This window comes from Microtus oregoni, unplaced genomic scaffold (assembly GCF_018167655.1).
Source record: "Microtus oregoni isolate MIOR12 unplaced genomic scaffold, Mior012 000012F_ref0000307, whole genome shotgun sequence".
NCBI lineage: Eukaryota > Metazoa > Chordata > Mammalia > Rodentia > Cricetidae > Microtus > Microtus oregoni.
This window is the reverse complement of record NW_024543071.1, coordinates 33,300,961-33,321,102: the sequence shown is the minus strand read 5'-3', so window position 1 is coordinate 33,321,102 and position 20,142 is coordinate 33,300,961. Positions and strand designations below refer to the sequence as shown.

At 44.3% G+C, this 20,142-nt stretch overlaps 1 protein-coding gene across 4 annotated transcripts in view; it reads left to right on the top strand.

Annotated features, from left to right (window-relative positions):
• The window catches only part of Smarca2 (SWI/SNF related, matrix associated, actin dependent regulator of chromatin, subfamily a, member 2), a 168,216-nt gene that overhangs the window by 12,642 nt on the left and 135,432 nt on the right, over window positions 1-20,142 (top strand). For all 4 annotated transcript variants that reach the window (XM_041660994.1, XM_041660995.1, XM_041660993.1 and 1 more), the window contains exons 2-4: window positions 5,809-6,074; window positions 10,163-10,292; window positions 16,218-16,649. In XM_041660994.1, the coding sequence (XP_041516928.1) occupies window positions 5,850-6,074; window positions 10,163-10,292; window positions 16,218-16,649 (787 nt within the window). In that variant the 5' untranslated portion in view covers window positions 5,809-5,849. The remainder of the gene's footprint in view (window positions 1-5,808; window positions 6,075-10,162; window positions 10,293-16,217; window positions 16,650-20,142) is intronic.

Sequence of the window (20,142 nt, the reverse complement as noted above, 5' to 3'; positions counted from 1 at the left end):
AAATTTCCTATTAGGGCTCTGTGTGTGTGTGTGTGTGTGTGTGTGTGTGTGTGTGTGTGTGTGTGTCTGTTTGTCTGTCTGTCACTATTGTTCTCCTTAACTCCACTCTGCCTGAGACATTCAGTAGAATTGAGAATAAATATAAAAAATGGATCTTTTGGTGTTGGGTTAAGCATCAAAACACTTTCGGGTAATGGTGTTTTCACCTCAGAATCTCTTTAGGGTTTGGCTTCTCTTTTACTCCGTCCCGTGATAAATAAAAATATTGTCTCAGCCAAATCCTAGCCCTTGCAAAACACCTGTGGCATTGTTTCCATCTTTGTTCTTTGTCTCCCATTTTCTACCCCTGGCTGGCCCAGCAGTGGAACACATTACAGAGGTGCGGGGCTCAAGCTGAGGCATGCTGCCTCTGAATCAGTGTGGTCAAGACTGGAGACTGGCCAGCTTCTCCTGGTTGTGTCCTGAGGGATCTCAGTCCCTTTCTTTAGTCTCAAGTTAGCCTGACAGTCCCATTGCTTATGTTTTACATTTTCCAATACGTATAAATCCACGACTGCATTCTGCTTATTATTTTCATCTGGATTCTCTGAAACGTTGTAAAACACATACATGGTGGTGGTGGGCACAGGAGTTCTGGAGGTGCAACGTTGCACAAGCCCCAGGGATTAGGATGTAATTGGGGAGGGAATGAAGAGAGGAGAAGCATACACACAGGTAGTATAAGCTGGAGTGGAGTGGGCTGGACTCTCTTCTGGAGAAACCACAGCAGCCCGGACAGTTAGCATGTTTGGTATAGAGAACTGAACAGAGAGGCAGGGCTATTGAATACCGTTGGAGAATGAGATGATGTTATCGTATAAAGATAAACAAGGAAGCAGGGTTTATGGTATACAGCAGGATCCAGCGGGATCAAGGAGGCCAGTTTAGTTCATCTCAGTAGAAGCAGTCTCCAAAGGGAAGCAGTCTTGAGGCTAGAAGCATCTGGGATTGGGGAGAAAAAGCTATGGTAAACATTTTCTGCACACTGTCAATATTTGCACCAGGCCCCTGAGAATGACTTTCACGTCCCTCTGAGCCCAAGACATGGTACTTGACATGTCTCGTGTGAACAACACATGTTCACTGAGGAATCCAGTCACCGACGGCTTTCTCCACTTCCTTAACTCTTCAGGGAAGTTGAGAGCCCAGCTAGCCTTGATTGGATGGTGTCGGGGGCAACCTCGACAAAAATACCTTTCTCCAGAGTGGAGGTGTGGGAATTTAGAAATATAGTAAAGAATACGAAGACACGAATGAAAATAATAAAACACAAAAACATATAGGATAGTATTGGGAGGGAATATCAGTGAGTACTAAAAATTCCCCCCGTGTTTAATTTCCAACTGGTTAATAGACGCCTTACCCCAAAAGGTTGGAGTAAGACAAAAGACTGCATTTTAACATACAAATTGAAAGCCGTGAGCTACATTCATCCCAGGGACTTAGACCAAACACTCCCTAGGCAACCCACTCCCTGGGTGCAATCCCAAGTGAATGGAAATCACTTGGGATTTATGGGAATTTAGTTGGATCCTTAGACTTTTGTTTTAGATAGGAACCTACTACTCCACTCTTCCAGGAGCCAGGGGTCTAGCAACTAGTCACACCTGTTGACAGTAGCCTTGAGAGTGCAGAACTCTTCAGAGAGCAGAGGGAGTACAACTAGATGGGACCTGTGAGTTAGAAGCGCAATGACCATGAACGAACTAAAAACAAGTTCCAAACACTCTGACCTTTGGCCTCTTTGGGCCTCCACAGGGTGGTGGTGATGGACTTGCCCTGGTAGGTCCCCTGCTTAGTTGGTGCATTGAGAGTCAAAGGATAAAGTGTTCTATGAGAAGTTCTGCTCCTGTGACCCATGTGACTTTGCACCAGCCAGACTCTTTCCTGCCTCCACTTTTCCATGGGAGCCTGACACACTGTCCCCTTCACTCAAGGGATTGGAATGAGTATGAAGCGCATGAGGTGTGTTTAACTCCCACCACCCACATGCAGGTCCTTGGAATGTCCTGGATTGCAATTAGACTGGAGCTTTACGTTTTGTCTGGGTTGTCATAGTTGGGGTGGTGACCCTTAAAATTCCACAGATTTAAACTTCTTTTACTATGCAGATGGAGGTACCCAGCCCTTTTCAACATGAGAGGGGAAAGGGAGAGGGAGTCTGGGGCTGATGGCTGTGGGGTTTGGAGTTGTGGGAAGTGGCCTTTTGCTTTGAAAAACACGCCCTCCCCAGTTGTAAAGGCAAAAATGCCTGAATGGGAAGACAGGGTGTACTGCTGAAGAATTCTTGCCAAGAACACAGTGGCCTGCCCCTCAGGGAGTCCTAGTCTGAGGCCAAGGGTAACACGGCAGGGAGGGGAGGGGGCTGCCTTTGCCTGCGTCTGGGCTGGGCGTCAGCTGTGCTCTCTCTCCCCCAGGCATATTTCCTTCAGTGTGCTCGCCCTTGTGGAATAGGTTGTTTCCATCGGAGACAAGGCACAGCTCTGTCCCCAGCAGAAAACGGTAATAGATTGTCAGTCTTCTAACCTGGTCAAACTCTCTCCCAGACTGAGCCCTGCTCCTCTCCCACCGTGTTTCTGGGACCACCCTGTTGTCTCCACCATCAGGTGCTTTGAAGGAGGATGAAAGGGGCAAGGGTTTGAGTGGACATGATGGACACAAGGGAAGTTGAGTTGACCAGCCTAGACTTGAAGCCTTCATGGCTGACTCAGTGATAACATGTCCTCTGCCTTGAGATTTGTACCTTTGTAATTTGTAGCCCTGCATGTCTTTATAATAGGAAATTGTGCATTTGAGCTAAATAATAAAGTTGCCAGCAGAAATGTAGAAGAAGAATCAGCCTAGGACTGCTGGCCTCAGCTCTGTGAGGTCCTCTTTTCGGCTGTGCTTGAGTGATGGACAGTCCTGGTTTTGACATAGAGGCCCCTTCAGGAGCTCTATCAAGCACTGGGTCAGACGGGAACGTTGAGGTCATCTGTATGATGGTAGACACCAAGTCATAGATAGATGGAGGGGTCATTTGAGATATTCCCCTCCTAAGCCTCTAGAGAACCAAAGGACCCCAAGGGAAAGTACCTTTCCAGCATTCCAGGGTAGTAGACTTGACACAGAACTCAGATCTCTGGGTTCCTAGTTGAGGTGGAGGTCAGCCATCATCACCTTCCAGTTCTGGGAGTCTAATCTTTACCATTCCCTAGTCACATGACCCAGGGTTAACCTATGCTGCCTCTCTTAGACCTATGCACTCATTACACCCATGAGTCGACAGACTCTCTTATTGTGGAGTTTCCATGTTACATATTCCACTTACGTGCTCCAAAGCCCCTCCCTCTTCCCTCCACAGATATTTTTCTTCATAAGAAGTTTAGTTTCCATAAAAAAAGAGGAATATTTATTTGGAGTTGTATGTGTTTTACAACATCTCAGAGAATCCAGATGAAAATAATAAGCAGAATGCAGTCATGGATTTATACATATTAAAAAATATAAAACGTAAGCAGTAGGACTGTCAGGCTAACTTGAGTGTTTCTGTCTTCATTGTTCAAACTTGTGCTATATTACCAAAATACCTATTGAAGTTGATTTCACAACAAACCATAACAGGAACTAAGTAATTTCCTTTAATTCACTAAAAAAATGAAGGGGTGTATGAGTTTGTTGATGTCCACGGCCGAACGTTCTAACTTGTAGTGCCTGTGAACTGACGTCAGCTCCCTGAGTTTAAAGAGCTGACCGAGCATGTGTGTGTTTATGTGCGAGGTAGGTGGAAGGCAAACACAAAAGTTACTTCCACCTGCTTTGTTAATCATAAAAATATAAATAACATTTGGTTCGTAGGGCATTTGAGGTTATAATTCACCCCAGACCCTTCTCTGTTTGAGGAAGCATTTGTATTGAATTCCCATTTTAACCTCAACGTGTTCGCCAGAGTGGCCTATGTTTCTGCCTACCTTTTAAAATGTTTATATATACACCCCGGACACTGGCTGCTCTTTAGTTTTTATTCACAAGATTAATTGAATCAACTTACTTTTGGAATTTTGTCAGCTGTTTATTCATTGAGGTTTTGTTTATGTTTGTTTTGTGACGCGGTCTCACTCTGTAGCCCAGGCTGGCCTAGGTGTCTCAGTGATCTATCCTCAACATCCTAAGTGCTGCTCTTGTAGGTGTGAAGTGTCAGGCCCAACTATTTTCGGGTATTTTCTGAGCCCAGAGCGCATGCAGATTGAAGGTGCAGGGGACACAGGATGGAAGAGCAGGGTTCTCTTTTGTGGGGCTTGCTGTATAGAGGTTCAGTAATCGAATAGGAATGGAGCCGATGAGGGTTTTTCACCTTCCATCTAATTGCGTCTCTGCCATTGCATGCTAGGTATTCGAGTCACTTGGGAGTGGGGTGGCTCCATTCTGTGTTTTCTGAGGTTGACAGCAAAAGTGTTTTCCCTATGTACATGTGGGCCAGCGGGACAGCTCCTGAACATGGAGCAGGTATTACTGTAGTGGCATTCAGCTGTGTTGCTAGGACTGTCGATCTCTACGGGGATTCGGAAGACATCTCATTTACTCATTTTTGTCTCATTAATTATCCAAGGTGCCTTGACTCAGTCAGTCATTTCCTTGTGGGGGAATGCCGGGAAGGCTTGGAGGCTGGGTGACAGAGTAGCACACAGTTAAGTCTGGAGAAACATAATGTCCATTCCTAAACACAGCTACCCTCTGGCAACCTTGACCAGAGGCCTAGCACAAATCAGGAACCATAACAGTCCAAGTGGTTACTTGGTTTCTGTTACTTGTCTGGGAGGAGGCTGTTCGTTTTGATGACCTCTGGTCCAGTAGATTTGATTGGTGGATAAGGCATGCAGACTGTGGTAGTTTTGAACTTTGTTGTTTTTCTTTTTGCATGTGCTATTTCATCTGACTCCAGGAAGTATCGAGAACTTACCTAGTAATTGTGTCACAGTGGATTTGAATCCATACTAGTATGATCCCCATAGCTTGCTTGCTTCTTTCCCTCCTACCTTTCTTTATTTCAAGACAGGGTCTCTGTGTAGCCTTGGCTGTCCTGGAACTTGCTCTGTAGACTAGGCTGGCTTCAAACTCACAGAGACTAACCTGCCTCTGCCTCCCAAGTGCTGGGTTTAAGGTGTGTGCCACCACCTCCTGGCTATCTTTCTTCTTTTTCTATGATGGGACTTTTCTTTTTATTATCAATTGGTAGACTTGTATCTCCCCCCACCCCTTATTCACCTAGAATTCCCACCCCCTTAGTCATCTAGAATTCTTTGTGAAGTTTTTATTGCCTTGTTGACTTATGGAGGGGTACTTATTTGTAAAGGATTTTCTATTCCAGTGATTTGGGGAGTGGGGGTGGGGGAGTGGGGGTGGGAGCAGGCAGGGCTCAGTGACTTCTAAGGTGTCTAAGCTCGTCTATAATGAAGAGTGTCTGTTGTGTTTAGTCATACATTCAGACTTGTTTAGATCCTGCTTATGTGTTAAATTCCAGTTGCTCCAGCCAGTCTCTCTGTGTCCTGGATGATTTATGTTTCTGGGGAATCACTTAGAGCATGTGTTTTTTAAAACAAGTGGTCTTCATAAAGACTGGGGCCCAGGGATATATATCACACTCATTCAAACATCTGGAGGAGACAGGGTAGCTCTGTTTGATGTTAGTTGTAGAAATGGCACCATCAAATTCTAACAACTGTTTTATTTGGATCTGAACACCATGTTTAAAACAGCCCTTTCTTTTCTTTCCTTTTCCCTTCTCACCAGCTTAGTATCACTCTGCTGACTGGCAGAGCCAGGAGAAGTAGATGTCCACACCTACAGACCCAGCTGCGATGCCCCACCCGGGGCCCTCCCCAGGGCCCGGACCCTCTCCTGGCCCAATTCTGGGGCCTAGTCCAGGACCAGGACCATCTCCAGGTTCTGTCCACAGCATGATGGGGCCCAGTCCTGGACCTCCCAGCGTCTCACATCCTATGTCAACAATGGGCTCCGCAGACTTCCCACAGGAAGGCATGCACCAGATGCATAAGGTAAGATTTTGAGCATTCCTTCTCACTTGACCTGACTTCCCAGGCCTGGCTGGGTACCGTCCTGTCCTGATGACTCTCCTGCTTTTTCCTGTTGTTAACATGAGGATCTAGTTAGAAATCTGTGTTAGTTTACAGCTGGGCGTTGATTGCGCACGCCTTTAATTCCTGCACTAGGGAGGCAGATGCAGGTGGATCTCTGTGAGTTCGAGGCCAGCCTGGTCTAAAAGAGCTAGTTCCAGGACAGGCTCCAAAGCTACAGAGAAACCGTGTCTCGAAAAACAAAAACAAACAAACAAACAAACAAGAAATCTGTGTTAATTTGCCTGTTATTAAAAACATTCCTGTAATCCCAGTTCTTGGCGGATTGAAGCAAGAGGATCATGCATTTGAGGCCAACATGGACTATGTAAGGCGATTCTGTCTCAAGAAAAACAAAAAACCAAGCATCCCCAAACTAATGTCAAACACCCTGCCATTACTATACTCTCGCTATTATAGATGGCCCAGTAATAAAGATGTCTTTTTAAAATACAAAGGATTAGTGGGTCAAAGGTATTTTGTCTTGGTGATTAAGTCCATTAGTAAATAAAACTCCCCTTCCATCTCTCATATAAATATGTAAATCAATATATCGAAAATTTCTTATTCCCTAAAATTATTGAAAGTTATTTGATAAAACTAGATCTTTAAGAGTGGCAGGTCAAAGTCTTTTTCTAAAGATATTTCAGGGCCTGGAGAGATGGATCAGCAGTTAAGATTACTTGCTGTTCTTGCAGGACTGACATTGGGCCGCCAACCCCCACCCTGTAACTGCAGCTGCAGTGGTCTGACTTCCTTTCCTGGACTCCTCAGGCATCCCGAGTGTGGCACACACAAAGAATAAATAAATAGATGCCATATTTAAGTATTTTTCAAAAGACTTTATTAAAATTGAATAGTTTCTAGGGAATTCTTCCCATTTTGGTTTACTGAGATAGGTAGATAGCTCAGGTTGGTCCCAGAGTCTCCACAGTCCTGCTCAGTCTCCAGGGTGGTGGGTGAGCTGCCGTGGGGAGATCTTGGGAATTCTCTGTCTCTGAAGCAGCCTCACTCTGGATCAGAAGATCTGCTTGTTCATTTCTAGAATAGTTTCTAGCGATCCCCTCCCTATGAGATCTTTGTGGTGAGGGTGATCACATAGGTACTGTTTGGCCTTGAGCCCTTATAGGAAATGCTAAAGATAGCCTCTTTGAGTGTTTCTATGAAGGTTAGCCAATCAAAGAAAACCAATAAGGGCATCCTGTGTTCTTGAAAGTCTTGCCTCATGAGGCAAGTGCGGGCTTTGCATCCCTGCGGATGATGTCACATGCGGGGCTGCCCTGTCCATGCAGCATGGATGCCCACATCCTCTGGAGAAAGAGCCAATGGCATATAAGCGATTTCTCCTGAGGAACTGGCCTCTGGAGAAGTCCCACAGTTTGCAGTCAGCAGGCTGGAGACCCAGAGGAGCCAGTGGGAATGTGCAAGGCCAATCCTGTAAGCTCTGGTGAAAGGTCAGGAGACCCACTCCCACAGACCTGCGCCTGACCTGTGCCTTTTCTTGTCTTCAGCCTCTGCATGAATTTGGGATGATGCCCGCTGCGTAGGCCAGGGTACTCTGCTTTCTTCAGTTTCTAGTGAAATGCTAACCCTATCTGGAAACCCCTTGAAGACACACCCAGATAGAAACCTCACCAAGTATTCAGATACCAGTGATCAAGGTTTCACGAAAAGTTAGCTGTCACAGTAGACAGTGCTACGAGACACTCATTTGAAACAAAAGCATCTTCAGGGGAAGGGGTGGGTCTTACCTCACTCTGTAGGACTTCAGGTCATTTTCAAGGTAGGGCATTAGAATCCCAAAGGGAAAGTCTACTTATAAAAGTCACTTGATGATTTCCAAATATCGTGATTTCCAAATATTTGCTTATTGTGAAAAGTGGAGCAGTACCAAGAAAAATGAGTGAGTTAGTTACCAAGTAAACAGCTGTACACGCATTCTACACCTTCCTTTTTTCCGTATTTGGCAACAGGACAGGCTCAGCACAGGTATGCTTAGGCAGCTGTGGGCTTTTTTCTAATCACAGCCCCATGCTGTCTCTATTGATAGCCCTGAAACATCCTCTTTTTATTTAAAGATGTACTTCTGTAGTATCCCCAAGTTTGCGTGCCCCCTCTTTTCTTTTTGGTTTGTTTGTTGGTGATAGAGTCTCACGTACCTCATGGTAGCCTTGACATCACTGTGTAACCCAGAGTGGCCTTGGACTCCTCTTCTCCTTCCACCTCTGGATTGCTGGGATTACGAGTCTGCTTCATCACGCCTGGCTGCCCTCCTTAAAAAAAAAAAAAAAAAAATCTGTGTTTGACTTGTCATGTCTACAGAACCAAAGCCTCTTACTTTCCATGACATATTATGGGTTGACATCTTGACGTCCTGAAGTCATTGAGTCAGCTCCTGTTCTGTTAACTTCGGGATGTATTCTAGATCTGCTTTGCCCTCGTGGACTCTGTCCCTGTGTCACAGAACCTTGGGATGATCTGAGGATAAAGGCCTCACCTTCCAAAGGAAAGAAAAAAATGTGGAGGACGTGTTTAGTTAACCTTTGTGATTGAAGCCTTTAAAAATTAAATGTGTGGGTGAGGCTCGGTCCTGCCTTGCTTTTCTATTGGGCAGTCTTATTGATTGTCATCTCTTCTGGCCCATGGCTTTTGTCCCGTGATCTGTTCTCTCATTATTTTCTACACTCCTGGGTATTCCCTTTTGTGTGGTGTTGGCTTTGCCTGTGAGCTCTGCAGTTTTTCCTCTTGAGCCCTGCAGATGTTACCACCCCGTTCCCCCCACTTGCAGCCCCTGAGAGAGCTCTCTGCCTGAGGACCTGGGTGAACCCGGGGAGCACACACCTGCGGGCCAGATGCCTTCACTTTCTTCCTTCTTTTTCAGGCGGCTGTGTGCCTTGTTTTCCTCCTCCATCTCCCTCTGAGCTTCAGCTTTTCGCTTTTCAACATCACTGAAAATAAGTAAACAAGTGGCCTAAATACATCTGCTGCATGGCTTTGATTTCCTCTCTATTATTACTACTTAACAGACTCAGTGACACTCTTTATACCAGATTCTTCCCATTTTTCTTCTGAGCATCTTCTTTATGGTAAAATTTCCCTCTTTTCAAGTGCATGCTTTTGACTCTGCAGAAATTAACTTTCTTTTCTCCAAAACTGCAAACACTCATACTTTCTTGCTTGAAGTCATTTGGTTTTTATAAACTCTTTGGAAATGTTCCTTCCAGGCTGTTTGGAAAATTGCTATTACAGTTGGGGGAAGAATAGACTTTTCCTTTTCTAAGCGCATGCTCCCTTGCCTGATTCTGGATTGGATTAGCATCAGTTCAATCGCTATGTATTGTATGTCTATCATGCTCTGGGCCTCAGGTCCAATGTCCAGCCCCTGTGCTTGTTATTAATTTTCAGCCTGTGCCTTTAGCCTCTTCTTCCCTCCCCCTGCAGCATATCTCCTCCCCCACAACCCCCTGCTTTCACTCCCTCCTTTTCAGTACTCACCCCCCCATTGCTTCTAGGCTCTGTATGTTCTTCTCCTTCCCAACTGCCATGGAACCTTCTGGTTCAACTTTTTAACTTTCCTTAGTTCATTCATCCAGTGAAGAAAAATTACCAGGAAAATAGGTCACCTCAGACATTTCATGTAGCCTTCATCTGGACTCCAGAATAAGTTCAATACGTGACGGGTTTCATGCTTTATTTACAGAGGTATGAGGGGAGTAGTAGTCATCTACCCTGTGAACGGTACTTTTTAATTGTCAGGCTTAAAACAGATTATAACATTGGTCAAAGAATGAAACGGTTTTTAAAGCCTTATTTTTTGACTTAGAGAGGTTTTGCTCATCCTATTGGTGTGATCTTTCTTATTTTACTTATGAAGTACATAATATAGGAATGTAGAAGAGACAGTAGATGGTTGTGTCGTATCTTTAAAGACTGGAGGTATCTTCTGGTGGTCTTGTTAGAAATACTCTGCCTTATCGAGGTATCTAATGGATGCCCTGTGCATGTTTCAGCCCATGGACGGGATACACGATAAGGGGATTGTCGACGATGTCCACTGTGGATCTATGAAGAGCACCAGCCTGAGGACACCACACCCAGGAATGGGCCCTCCACAGAGCCCAATGGATCAGCACAGCCAAGGTTTGTGTCCTCTACACAGTGGAGTTTTTTCTTCGTACCATACAATTTCAGTCTTTCCTGGTGGTAGTTTAATTACGGCTTTAACCTAGGTGTCTAAAGATGGTTAAATCCAGTTAGCTTTCTTTCTCTGGAGAAATCTGCTACCCTCTTCACCCAACAAAAAAAAAAAATTACTCATCTGGGTAATTTTATTTTCAAAGTCCTAGTTATTTTACCAACCTAATTCATCCAAATATGCTATTCGGAGCTTCATGTCATTTATCGAGAATCTTTATTATGATCTTGTAAAGGTAAATGATGTCACACCAACTCATTGAGGGAGCTAAAGTTTAGGGAGTTTCCTTATTTCTCTGACTATACATAGCCGGTAATTGATAAAGGCCAAAAGGGAATCTAGGTCTCTGTCAACAGCAGCATGTAAAAGTAAGATGAACTAAGCCCCTGTGACCCTTGAGGTGACACTTACATACTGGGTCAAAGGTGATATTTTCTGTTAGCAAAACTACCTGCCATTCTTGTTAGGTGACTTTGTAGGTTTCCTAGGCTTGCAGTAGCAAGTAACTGTTGCCCAAAACAAACCTAACCTCTCTGTAGATCTAGGGACAAAAAGTTCATGACAAAGGTGTCAGGAAAGACTGTTATCTCTAAAGGTTCCAGAGACAAATCCTCCCCTGCTCCTGCTGATTGCAGTAAACCTTGGCATTCACAAAACATTCCAGTCTCCACCTCCGTCACCACAAGGCATTTTCACTGTCTGTCTCAGTAGCCAGCTCTTCTTCTCTGATAGTTGGGTCAAGATGGATCCTAATCTAGTAGATCTTCTTTATTTGGTGACATCGCATTGACCCTCTATCCAGATGTGGTATTCATAGGTAGAGAGGGTCGGCTGTCAATGTGTATTTCTTTGTGGGGAGCAATGCACACAATTCAACCCTTCGCCATAGCCAATTAATATGTGAATTTTTCTGCTTCACGTCATTGATGTCATGTCTCCTTCCTTCACTATTGAAGGGATATCAAGATACTTCAGAGCCAATAAAATACACCATAGCCTGCTTTCAGAACCATCATTTGGTCATTTTCACACACGAAGGCCATGTATTCATCTAGTGTCAGCTGACACTGGTATGTGCATATTCTTCTGGGACACCCGTGGTTTGCTCGTCATACATACTTCCCTGTAATTAAGTGTTTAAGTTTCCCTCCATTTACAGTGGGATTGTGATAGAAAAACTTGGCTGGGAGGATTTAGAGAGCCGAGCTCATAGTTACCTTCTTTCTGAAATATAAATCAGAGGTTGTGGAGACTGGCATCTGGGTGTCCCTCTGTTATCTGCAGCCTTGAACATCCTAGGGTCTGATGTGAATCTTGTTGGCAGGCGAGATGATGCATGAAATCTTGACCTTGTAGAAAACTAATCTGAAACTTTTGAAGGCCCGGAAGGAGAAGTTTGACTCATGAGTGCTGAGAATGAATTGTCACGACAGCTTTAGGTTCGCCGGTTAAGTTCTGAGGGGCCATGTGTGCCCATAGCCATAATGAGACCACAGTTTTAGTACCTGCAAGGTATGGAGGAATTACATGCAGTCATTCCTAAGGCCATATAGGAGCTTGAACGTGTTCTGCTCTGGACATTATCCTACATGTGGAGGTGATGCTGAGTGACAGCTCTCGAACAAAGGAACGATGAGCCCTGATTGTTAAAACTGAGAACAGTTTCACGTTGGTTTCTCCTAAAAAACTTTCCGGTAGCTTGGCTCCCCTTCCTATCTTAAGAATATCCTATTTACCGTTGGATTTCCAGTGCTTGGCTGGATGGCCAGGGCCTGACTCTATGCACACTCAGTTAAACACTTCCATTAGATACAAAACCAAATTGTACACTTTGAACTAGAGTTCAGTTTTTGTGTATATTACACTAGTTATTGGGAGGCCCTTTAGTCAGTGGCGTCAGAACTAAACTGTACTGTTATTCCATAGAAGAGTAAAGTACCCTGTAGACTGGGGAGTAAATTATTTATAAGTTGTGTGTGTGTTTAAATAAAGCAGTATTAGTATAATGCATTTCTGTTCTAAGTAATGATCTAAAAAGAATTCCGACCTAGTAATAGTATGCATCTTAAAATTCCCATTGTGGGAACTTCTTCCTAAACACATAGGTATAGAGAGGTCTGTCTTATAGCTGTAACCAGTTCGATACATGCTAAGTGACTTTAGGGCATTGGTTGGAAGGCAAAACCATTTCTCTCAGTGTACCTCATGGTCATTATGAAAGCTCTGTTTCTTTTTAGCACAGTGGTTTGAGAATGCCTTTATAGGTGTGTGTGTGTGTGTGTGTGTGTGTATACACGTATATGGCTAGTACATATAAAATTGGTATTTAAAAAGTTTGAGAATATTAAAGAAGAGAGAGAGAGCTTATTGCTTCTCTCTAAGGCAAGGTGAAACTTGAGCAATAGCAACTCTTGAAGACTAGTGAAGGAAAACTGCCATTTTTGTCACGCTTTGGATGAGGAAATCAAATAAAACTTCCAGAAGAGTGGCATCTGCATCCATGGTGTCGCCTTCAGGCAAGTGTCTACTTATTGGAGGCCATTTCTTCCCTCCGTTTCCTCAGTGAAGGACAATTACCAAGATAGGTTATGCCAATGCACCGTTTAGATTCTGTTTTTCCTCAAGTTTTATGGGATGTTACTCATGAAGGAAAAAAAAAAAAAACCTTCTCTGAGGCTGAGCCACTGTCATATTTTTAATGTCACAGTGACAGAGTGATTCTATTAGCATCTTCTGTAGATCCCGGGAAGTCATTTCTTTCCGCCCCCAGTTTCTTCTTTGTCAAATTTAAGGTGAAATTTCTTACTGTATTGGTTGATCCTGCGGTATGGGTTTTATTCTGTCACTTTCCTTCTTGTCAAATTCATCGATACTTTTCTGGGTTGATTTCTCAGTCGCCAGGTATGCTATGCTAGTTGGTTTTGCATTATTACAAAATATTCCAGCAATCCACTTAGAAAGAAAATTTATTGGTTCAATGAATGACAAATGTTTCAGTCCATCTTAGCTCTGTGAACTTAGGCCTGAGGTGGCAAGGATCAGGGAGTAGAGGAGGCCTACTTACCTTATAGCACCCCAGAAGCAGAGACACAGAGAGAGGAATCAGGGTCCTAATATCTCCTTCAGTAGCACCCTGCTTACTTACTTTCCTTCCGGTAGACACCACCTCTTTAAAGACCTATCAGCTCCCACTTGTATCGAACTGAGGCTTAAACCTGCAACCAACATAAAGACCTTCGGAGTACATTCTAGATGCAAACTGTCTGTTGCAGGTTCTTTTGTTTTATTCGATGAGATTTGAGTTCATCTGTTCAATTGCCTTTGTAACATGGTCTTGTTCTTGGCTCAACCTCACAGTAAAGCCTTGCTCACAATTTCAAAGAGTGGCCTGATAAGCCGCTTTATGCAGTTGCGTTTATATGGGTTTGTCCAGCATTTCAGTCCTTTGTGTCAGGCAGTCTGTGGCTTGTGGATGCGCTTTTTACTTGACAGCTTAGGAAACGGGAAAGGCTGGGTGGGCAGCAGGAGACTCATCTTAACTCCCAGTGTCATACTTCCTACCTTGAGAATGTAAGTTTCTACGGTAAGAAGGTTTTCCTTCTTGTTGCCTAGTTAGAGTTGGCAAAAAAAGATGTATCAGCGACCACTTTGTGCTAATTTACCTTTAAGGATTGAGTGTCAGCTTCATTAACAAGGAAAGATTGACAGCAAAAGTTCAGTCTTATTGATACCCGATTCATCATTATAAATAGCAGCATGTTGGAATATTTCTACTAGTCTAACAGGCTGGCTTCAGGGAGATTGCCGTGGCTCACTTACATAGCCAACTAACTAGAGCCCCAGTCCTGGTGTTGTATGATCCCTCGTGCAGTAGGGATTTGGTGTTGAGACCTAGCAGTCTTCCTCCATGGTAGGAGTTCCCCACATGGTATCCCAGTTCTTAGCCATCAACAGAAGAATATGAGTTCTTATCGGGGGATCGTGCTAAATTTTTTCATTCCCCAAATGGCAAAACCACATTTAAAAGTAACTGTATCATTTATTTTCTCTGGGATTCAGAATGGTGGTGGTGTGTGAGGGTCATCTACCCATGGACCTCTGTGACCATGCAACTTTGCTCTTCAGACTGGACATGGGTTCAAACACACAGCCCTTATCTCGTAACCAGGCGTGCGGTGACCTTTATGATAACTGTCAAATTCACACATTCGTTGAAGGATCAAGTCCTTTCGTCTGTGTTTGTCCTCTTCTGCCTGGGGACTGCTTTTGCTTTATTAATATTGGTACTTTGTTTGAACGCAAGGAAACTGTTTGATTGCAGTGGCACTTGTTTTTTTTTTTTTCCTCCGTCCTGAATCTTCCTGGCACTGCACTCAGTCCCACGCTATAGGTATTGTTGAGCACACCACCTTCTGAAATGGCTCCCTTAACATTTCTGTGCATTTTAATTTTCCTTCCTTAAGAAAAATATTCTTTATTTCCTCAATTTGATTTTACATTTGAACACTCAAGTCCGTGACTTCATTTGTATGCGATATCCTAAGTGTTATGCTGGGAGATTTTTGAAATCTTAAATACTTGACTTATTTTGACATAACACCATGTCGATTGGCTTATGGAGTATGTGCATTAGAGCCAGCCAGGCTTGGTTTAAACCTGACTGTAAAGAGTTACTTGGGTGACACTGAGTAACTCACTCACTCTCTGAGCCTCCGCAGCCTTCCCTTGGAGCATGAGGTAACAAGGTTTGCCGTCAGAGGGCTGTGCCGAGGATTGATACAGCAGTATATGCTCACCCCTGTGTGCTCTGGAACTTCTGCCGTTTCTGTGCCTACAGCTGTCCATTGGCTGGCATCATCTTGATTCGCCTCTGCCTGGTGACACCTGGCTTACCTACAGTGGAATAGTCCTCTGAACACAGACGACCCCCAGGGCTGTAGTGATAACTAGTGATTTAACCAGTGACTGATCCTGAAGGAGTTTAAATACCCTGACTTCTTCACTCCTTCCCTGGAATAATTGCAGGTAGTTTATTTATCTTGTGTCCCAGAGCGTCTGCAGTGGATTAATCTTCAGGTCCTGCTGCAACAGCTGGCTTGGTAATGCATTTTTTATTGGCTACCTTCCCTCCCATGTATCACCTCTCCAGACTCCTCGCAGTGTCCCTGCACCTCCCGTATAAATTCCCTGCATTCTGCCCTGGGCTCAGCCTGATGCTGGACAAACTCAGTTGAGATGCTGGGAGCATTCATGGCATGGTAACGGCAGCACCAGGTCACCAGTAATTGCCTGTTAGTCACAACTTGCATGATAACCAACCAAATAATATTTGATTTCTTCATAAGACACTGCTTATCCTGCGTGGAGCCACTTTAGGCCTCTTTGTGCTTTGTTGGGTAGCTTGGCGCTGCCTCTTATACAGAATCTCTGCCCTTTGTTGTTGTTCCTGCAGGTGGACAATCACCATGAACAGTTTGCCTTCTAGGGTACGAGTGGCTATTGATGATCTCAAATGTGGCCGGAGGAATAGGGATGTTCTGTGAGCATGAAATGCCGGGTGTCAAAGCCCTGCGGTGAAAAAACAGTGCAGAGTCCCTTTTTGTGAAGTGCTAATCTTGTGAGCGTTATATAAACTGTTCTTAAGTTACCTTTACCTGTTTCTTTGACCTTTTTAATGTGCTTACCAGAGAATTTTAAATTACAGATAAGCTGTATTAGAGACTAAACTTCTAAGATATATGCCATTGTCAACTTAGCCATACCTTAAATTTCTATCATGTAGTGTTACTCTGGTGGGTTATTCGAGTATTCCAGACTACCTCTCTCTCGGGGTCATCTGCTACAGCCTGTGATCTTGTGTTTTATTTTAGGTTATATGTCACCACACCCGTCTCCTTTGGGAGCCCCAGAGCACGTCTCCAGCCCAATCTCTGGAGGAGGCCCAACCCCACCCCAGATGCCACCGAGCCAGCCAGGGCCACTCATCCCAGGAGATCTGCAGCAGGCCATGAACCAGCCTAACAGAGGACCCTCGCCTTTCAGCCCTGTGCAGCTGCATCAGCTTCGAGCTCAGATTTTAGCTTACAAAATGTTGGCCAGGGGCCAGCCCCTCCCCGAAACACTGCAGCTTGCAGTCCAGGGGAAAAGGACCTTGCCTGGCATGCAGCAGCAACAACAGCAGCAGCAACAGCAACAGCAGCCTCAGCAGCAACAGCAGCAGCCCCAGCAGCCTCAGCAGCAGGCACAGCCACAGCAACAGCAGCAGCAGACAGCCGTTGTTGGCTGCTACAACAGACCATCTGGTAGGTTAATACCCAACTGAATGAAAAGCACTGTGGTCCCGTTTGGAGAAGCAGTCTCTAGCACACAGACTTACTAGTTTGGTGGAAGGCTGTGGCCGACCGAACTCTTTTTTATGCCTCTTTCTGTCCCACTGAGATTGGCTGAGATTCTTGGTTCCTACTTTAAAGGAACCTAGAGCAGTGTTTCTTAGTCAGAAACCCTCCCACAAGCTGAGAATCTGGGAAGAAAGCACATAAGCACATTCTCCCATGATCTTGCATTCTCTTTTAAGAGGTACAAGGTTGCTTAGAAGCCCATCAGCATATTCCAGGTTAGGAACCCCTGTTTCGTCTGCATCCATCCATAAAACTCCCTGCTCAAATTGGCCCCCAACTGAGTCTTTCCGTATTTGTTGGTTTATTTATTTCTTAACCCCTTTTGTTGGAAAAACATTTGTGCATTTGATGAGACCTGTTGTAAAAAAATTATCAAATAAAGAATCAGAAAGATGGGCTTTTTTTTTTTTTTAAGAAGCAAGAATCCAGGTCAGAGATGGAGAGCCCATAAGAGCCCCCCACAGTTGCTGTGGCTTAGCTTCAAAGATGACTTGAGTTTTCTGACAGAGCTGCAAGGAGATGGGGTCATGTATCTAATTCTCACCATTCAGAAGGAAGTTGCTTCCCAATTTCTCAGAGGACACAAAGCCGTTTCTGGCATGAGAATATAAAGTAGATCTCCCAGGTGTGATTATCCTTCAAATTACAGTCATTCCTTGTGTCTGAAGCAGATTGCTTCTAGGACCCCAGTGGATACCAAGATCCGTCATGTTCAAGTCTCTCATAGGAAGTGTGGTGTGGCATTTGCATTTAAGCTATGCATATCCTTTTGTGTGCTTTATCATCTGCAGATTATTTATGAGAAATATTGACTCTAACGTGAATGCTATCTGAATAGTCGATACACTGTATTGTTTAGGGAATAATGACAAGAAAAAGAAGTCTATGCTCACTCAGTACAGATACAATTTTTTTCCAGCTATTTTCTGTCTGTGATTAGTTGAATTCACAGAATTGGGACTCACAGATACGGAAAACTGGCTATCATTATGTCTTCATTATTATCGTAAAAGGCTTTGTGTGGTAGAAGCATTAGGAACACTTATTCATAGCGAGGTAACAGATCCATGTGACCTGTTCCTTAGACTCCCTGGGATAAGAATGGGAAATTATGATTACACAACTGGCCAGGATGATGTATTCTGGAGACATGATTTTTTTCATGGATGAAACTCAGAGGTACAAGGGGCTTTAGAGTGTTCCTCTATGAAGGTTGCATCTCTAGTATGCATCCCAAGATAGCTTTTGGACAGGCTGGAAAGATGGCTCAGTGGTTAGGAGCACTGACTGCTCTTCCAGAGGACCTGGGTTCAATTCCCAGCACCCACATGGCAGTTCACAACTCTCTGTAACTATAAGATCTGACACCCTCACACAGACATACATGCAGGCAAAACACCATTGCAAATAAAATGAAAATTAATAAATAATTTTACAAAAAGTTATTATTTTGGTAAAGGTACTTTACTCACAAGCCTGATGAACCCTGAGTTCCATTCCTGGAACCTACTTAAAGGTGGGAGGAGAGAAATGACTCCATAAAGTGGCCCTTGACCTGCACATGTGTTCTGGGGCATACATGACTCCCTTCTGTAATCAATGAATCAATTACCTACATCTTTAGAAAGAACTAGATAAACGGAGCTTATGGTTTAGCGTGAGAGCTTTGGATTGTGGGGAGTGTAATGCTCCCAGACACTGATACCATCTCCTATGAATGGCTTTCACTCATTTGGGTAAACTGGCAAGCTCACCACTGTGAGAACAATGAATTTGGACTATTTGTCCTAGGTTTAGGAACTCTGGCAAGAAGAAAAGGAGTCTGACTGGTGTTTTGTTTTGTCTTAAACGTTTCTTTTCTGATAGAATTAGTTCCAAAAATAGCGATATCAAGAAGATGAACTCTTGTTAGTTGTACATGTAACTAACATTAGGAATGAGTCTCTTGACCGAGATGGCTCAATGGGTAGGAGGGCTTGTTGTGCAAGCAGTGGGACCTGAGTTCAAGTCCCTAGAACCCCTGTGAAGATCAGGTGTGGTTGTGTGCACCTGTAATCTGGGTACTATAGGGTAGGGGTTGGTCGGGAGACAGGAAGATTTTCGGTGCTTCCTGGCTGCCAATCAAGCTTTGTATTCAGTTGGAGCTCTCAAGGGAATGAGGCAGAGAGTGATAGAGGACACCTGTTCCTTCTGACCTCCACATGCCTGCACGCACACACACACACACACACACACACACACACATTTCACACATACACACAGAAAAATAAACCATTTTAATGAGTATTTTAAAATATACACCTATGAGATACCAGCACTTGGGAGGCAGATGTGGGAGGGGTGAAAGGCCTCAGTTACACAGTGAGTTTGAATTCCAGCTTGGGAAGACTGAGACCCTATCATAAAACAAACACCCAAACCAGAACCAGCAGAAGTTTGTGTCTCATAGTTATGACGGCTGGGACTTCCAACCTGAGGTGGTCAGCAGATTTAGCACGTGGTGAGTCCTGCTTTCTGGGTCTTAGGAGGTACCTGTGCTGTACCCTCCCATAGTTTACTGGGTGAGGGAACCCTCTGTGGCTTCTCGTGTGGTTATTGGTATCATTCATGAGAGCTCTGCCTCATGGCTTAATTTCCTCTGCCTCCTAATACTATTTATTTGAGGATTTGGATTCCAGCATAGGAATTTGGGCAGACACAAACATTTAGAATGTAGCGATGTTTTGTTTTGTTGTTTTTTTGGTGTGTGTGTGTGTGTGTGTGTGTGTGTGTGTGTGTGTGATTTTAAAGATAAGTTCTTCCTTTGAATCCCTAGCTGGCCTTTTTCTGTATATGAAACTTTGACTCACCGAGAACCTTCTCGCTTACCCGGGCTCTGTGATGTTCTTGGCACATGTTGTCTCTGCTGCAGGGAGGACATCTCTAGGTCTAGATCCTAATGGCTGTGATTTGAAACCTCATGTTCTTGACTATTTCCCCCAAAGGGTGCCTTCTTGACCCAAATTCTCAAGACCAGGGCAAGGATCTGTAAAATGTGGGTGCCTCAGCTCTTCACTCTTGTGTATTAAGAGTGAAGATCACAGTGTCCTATCCCGGCTTCTTTTCACTCTTAGTCTGGACACGCTGTTTACAGAATCAGTCATCTTTGCTTCTCACATCTTAGCGCATGAGTAGTTCCAACAACCAGGCTTAACACGGAGGCCAGCTGCTTACGGCAAGATAGCTGGCCACTGGGCAGAGAGCTGGGAAGATTTTACTCTATGAGCATAATTCATGGGGCATGGAGCCTGTCTTGGGGTATCACCTGCCACATCATAGGCCTCCAACAATATTAGTAGCCTTTTGGTGACCTCGCCTCAGCATGAAAGTATTTCACATGGGTAGGCCGCTGAATTCA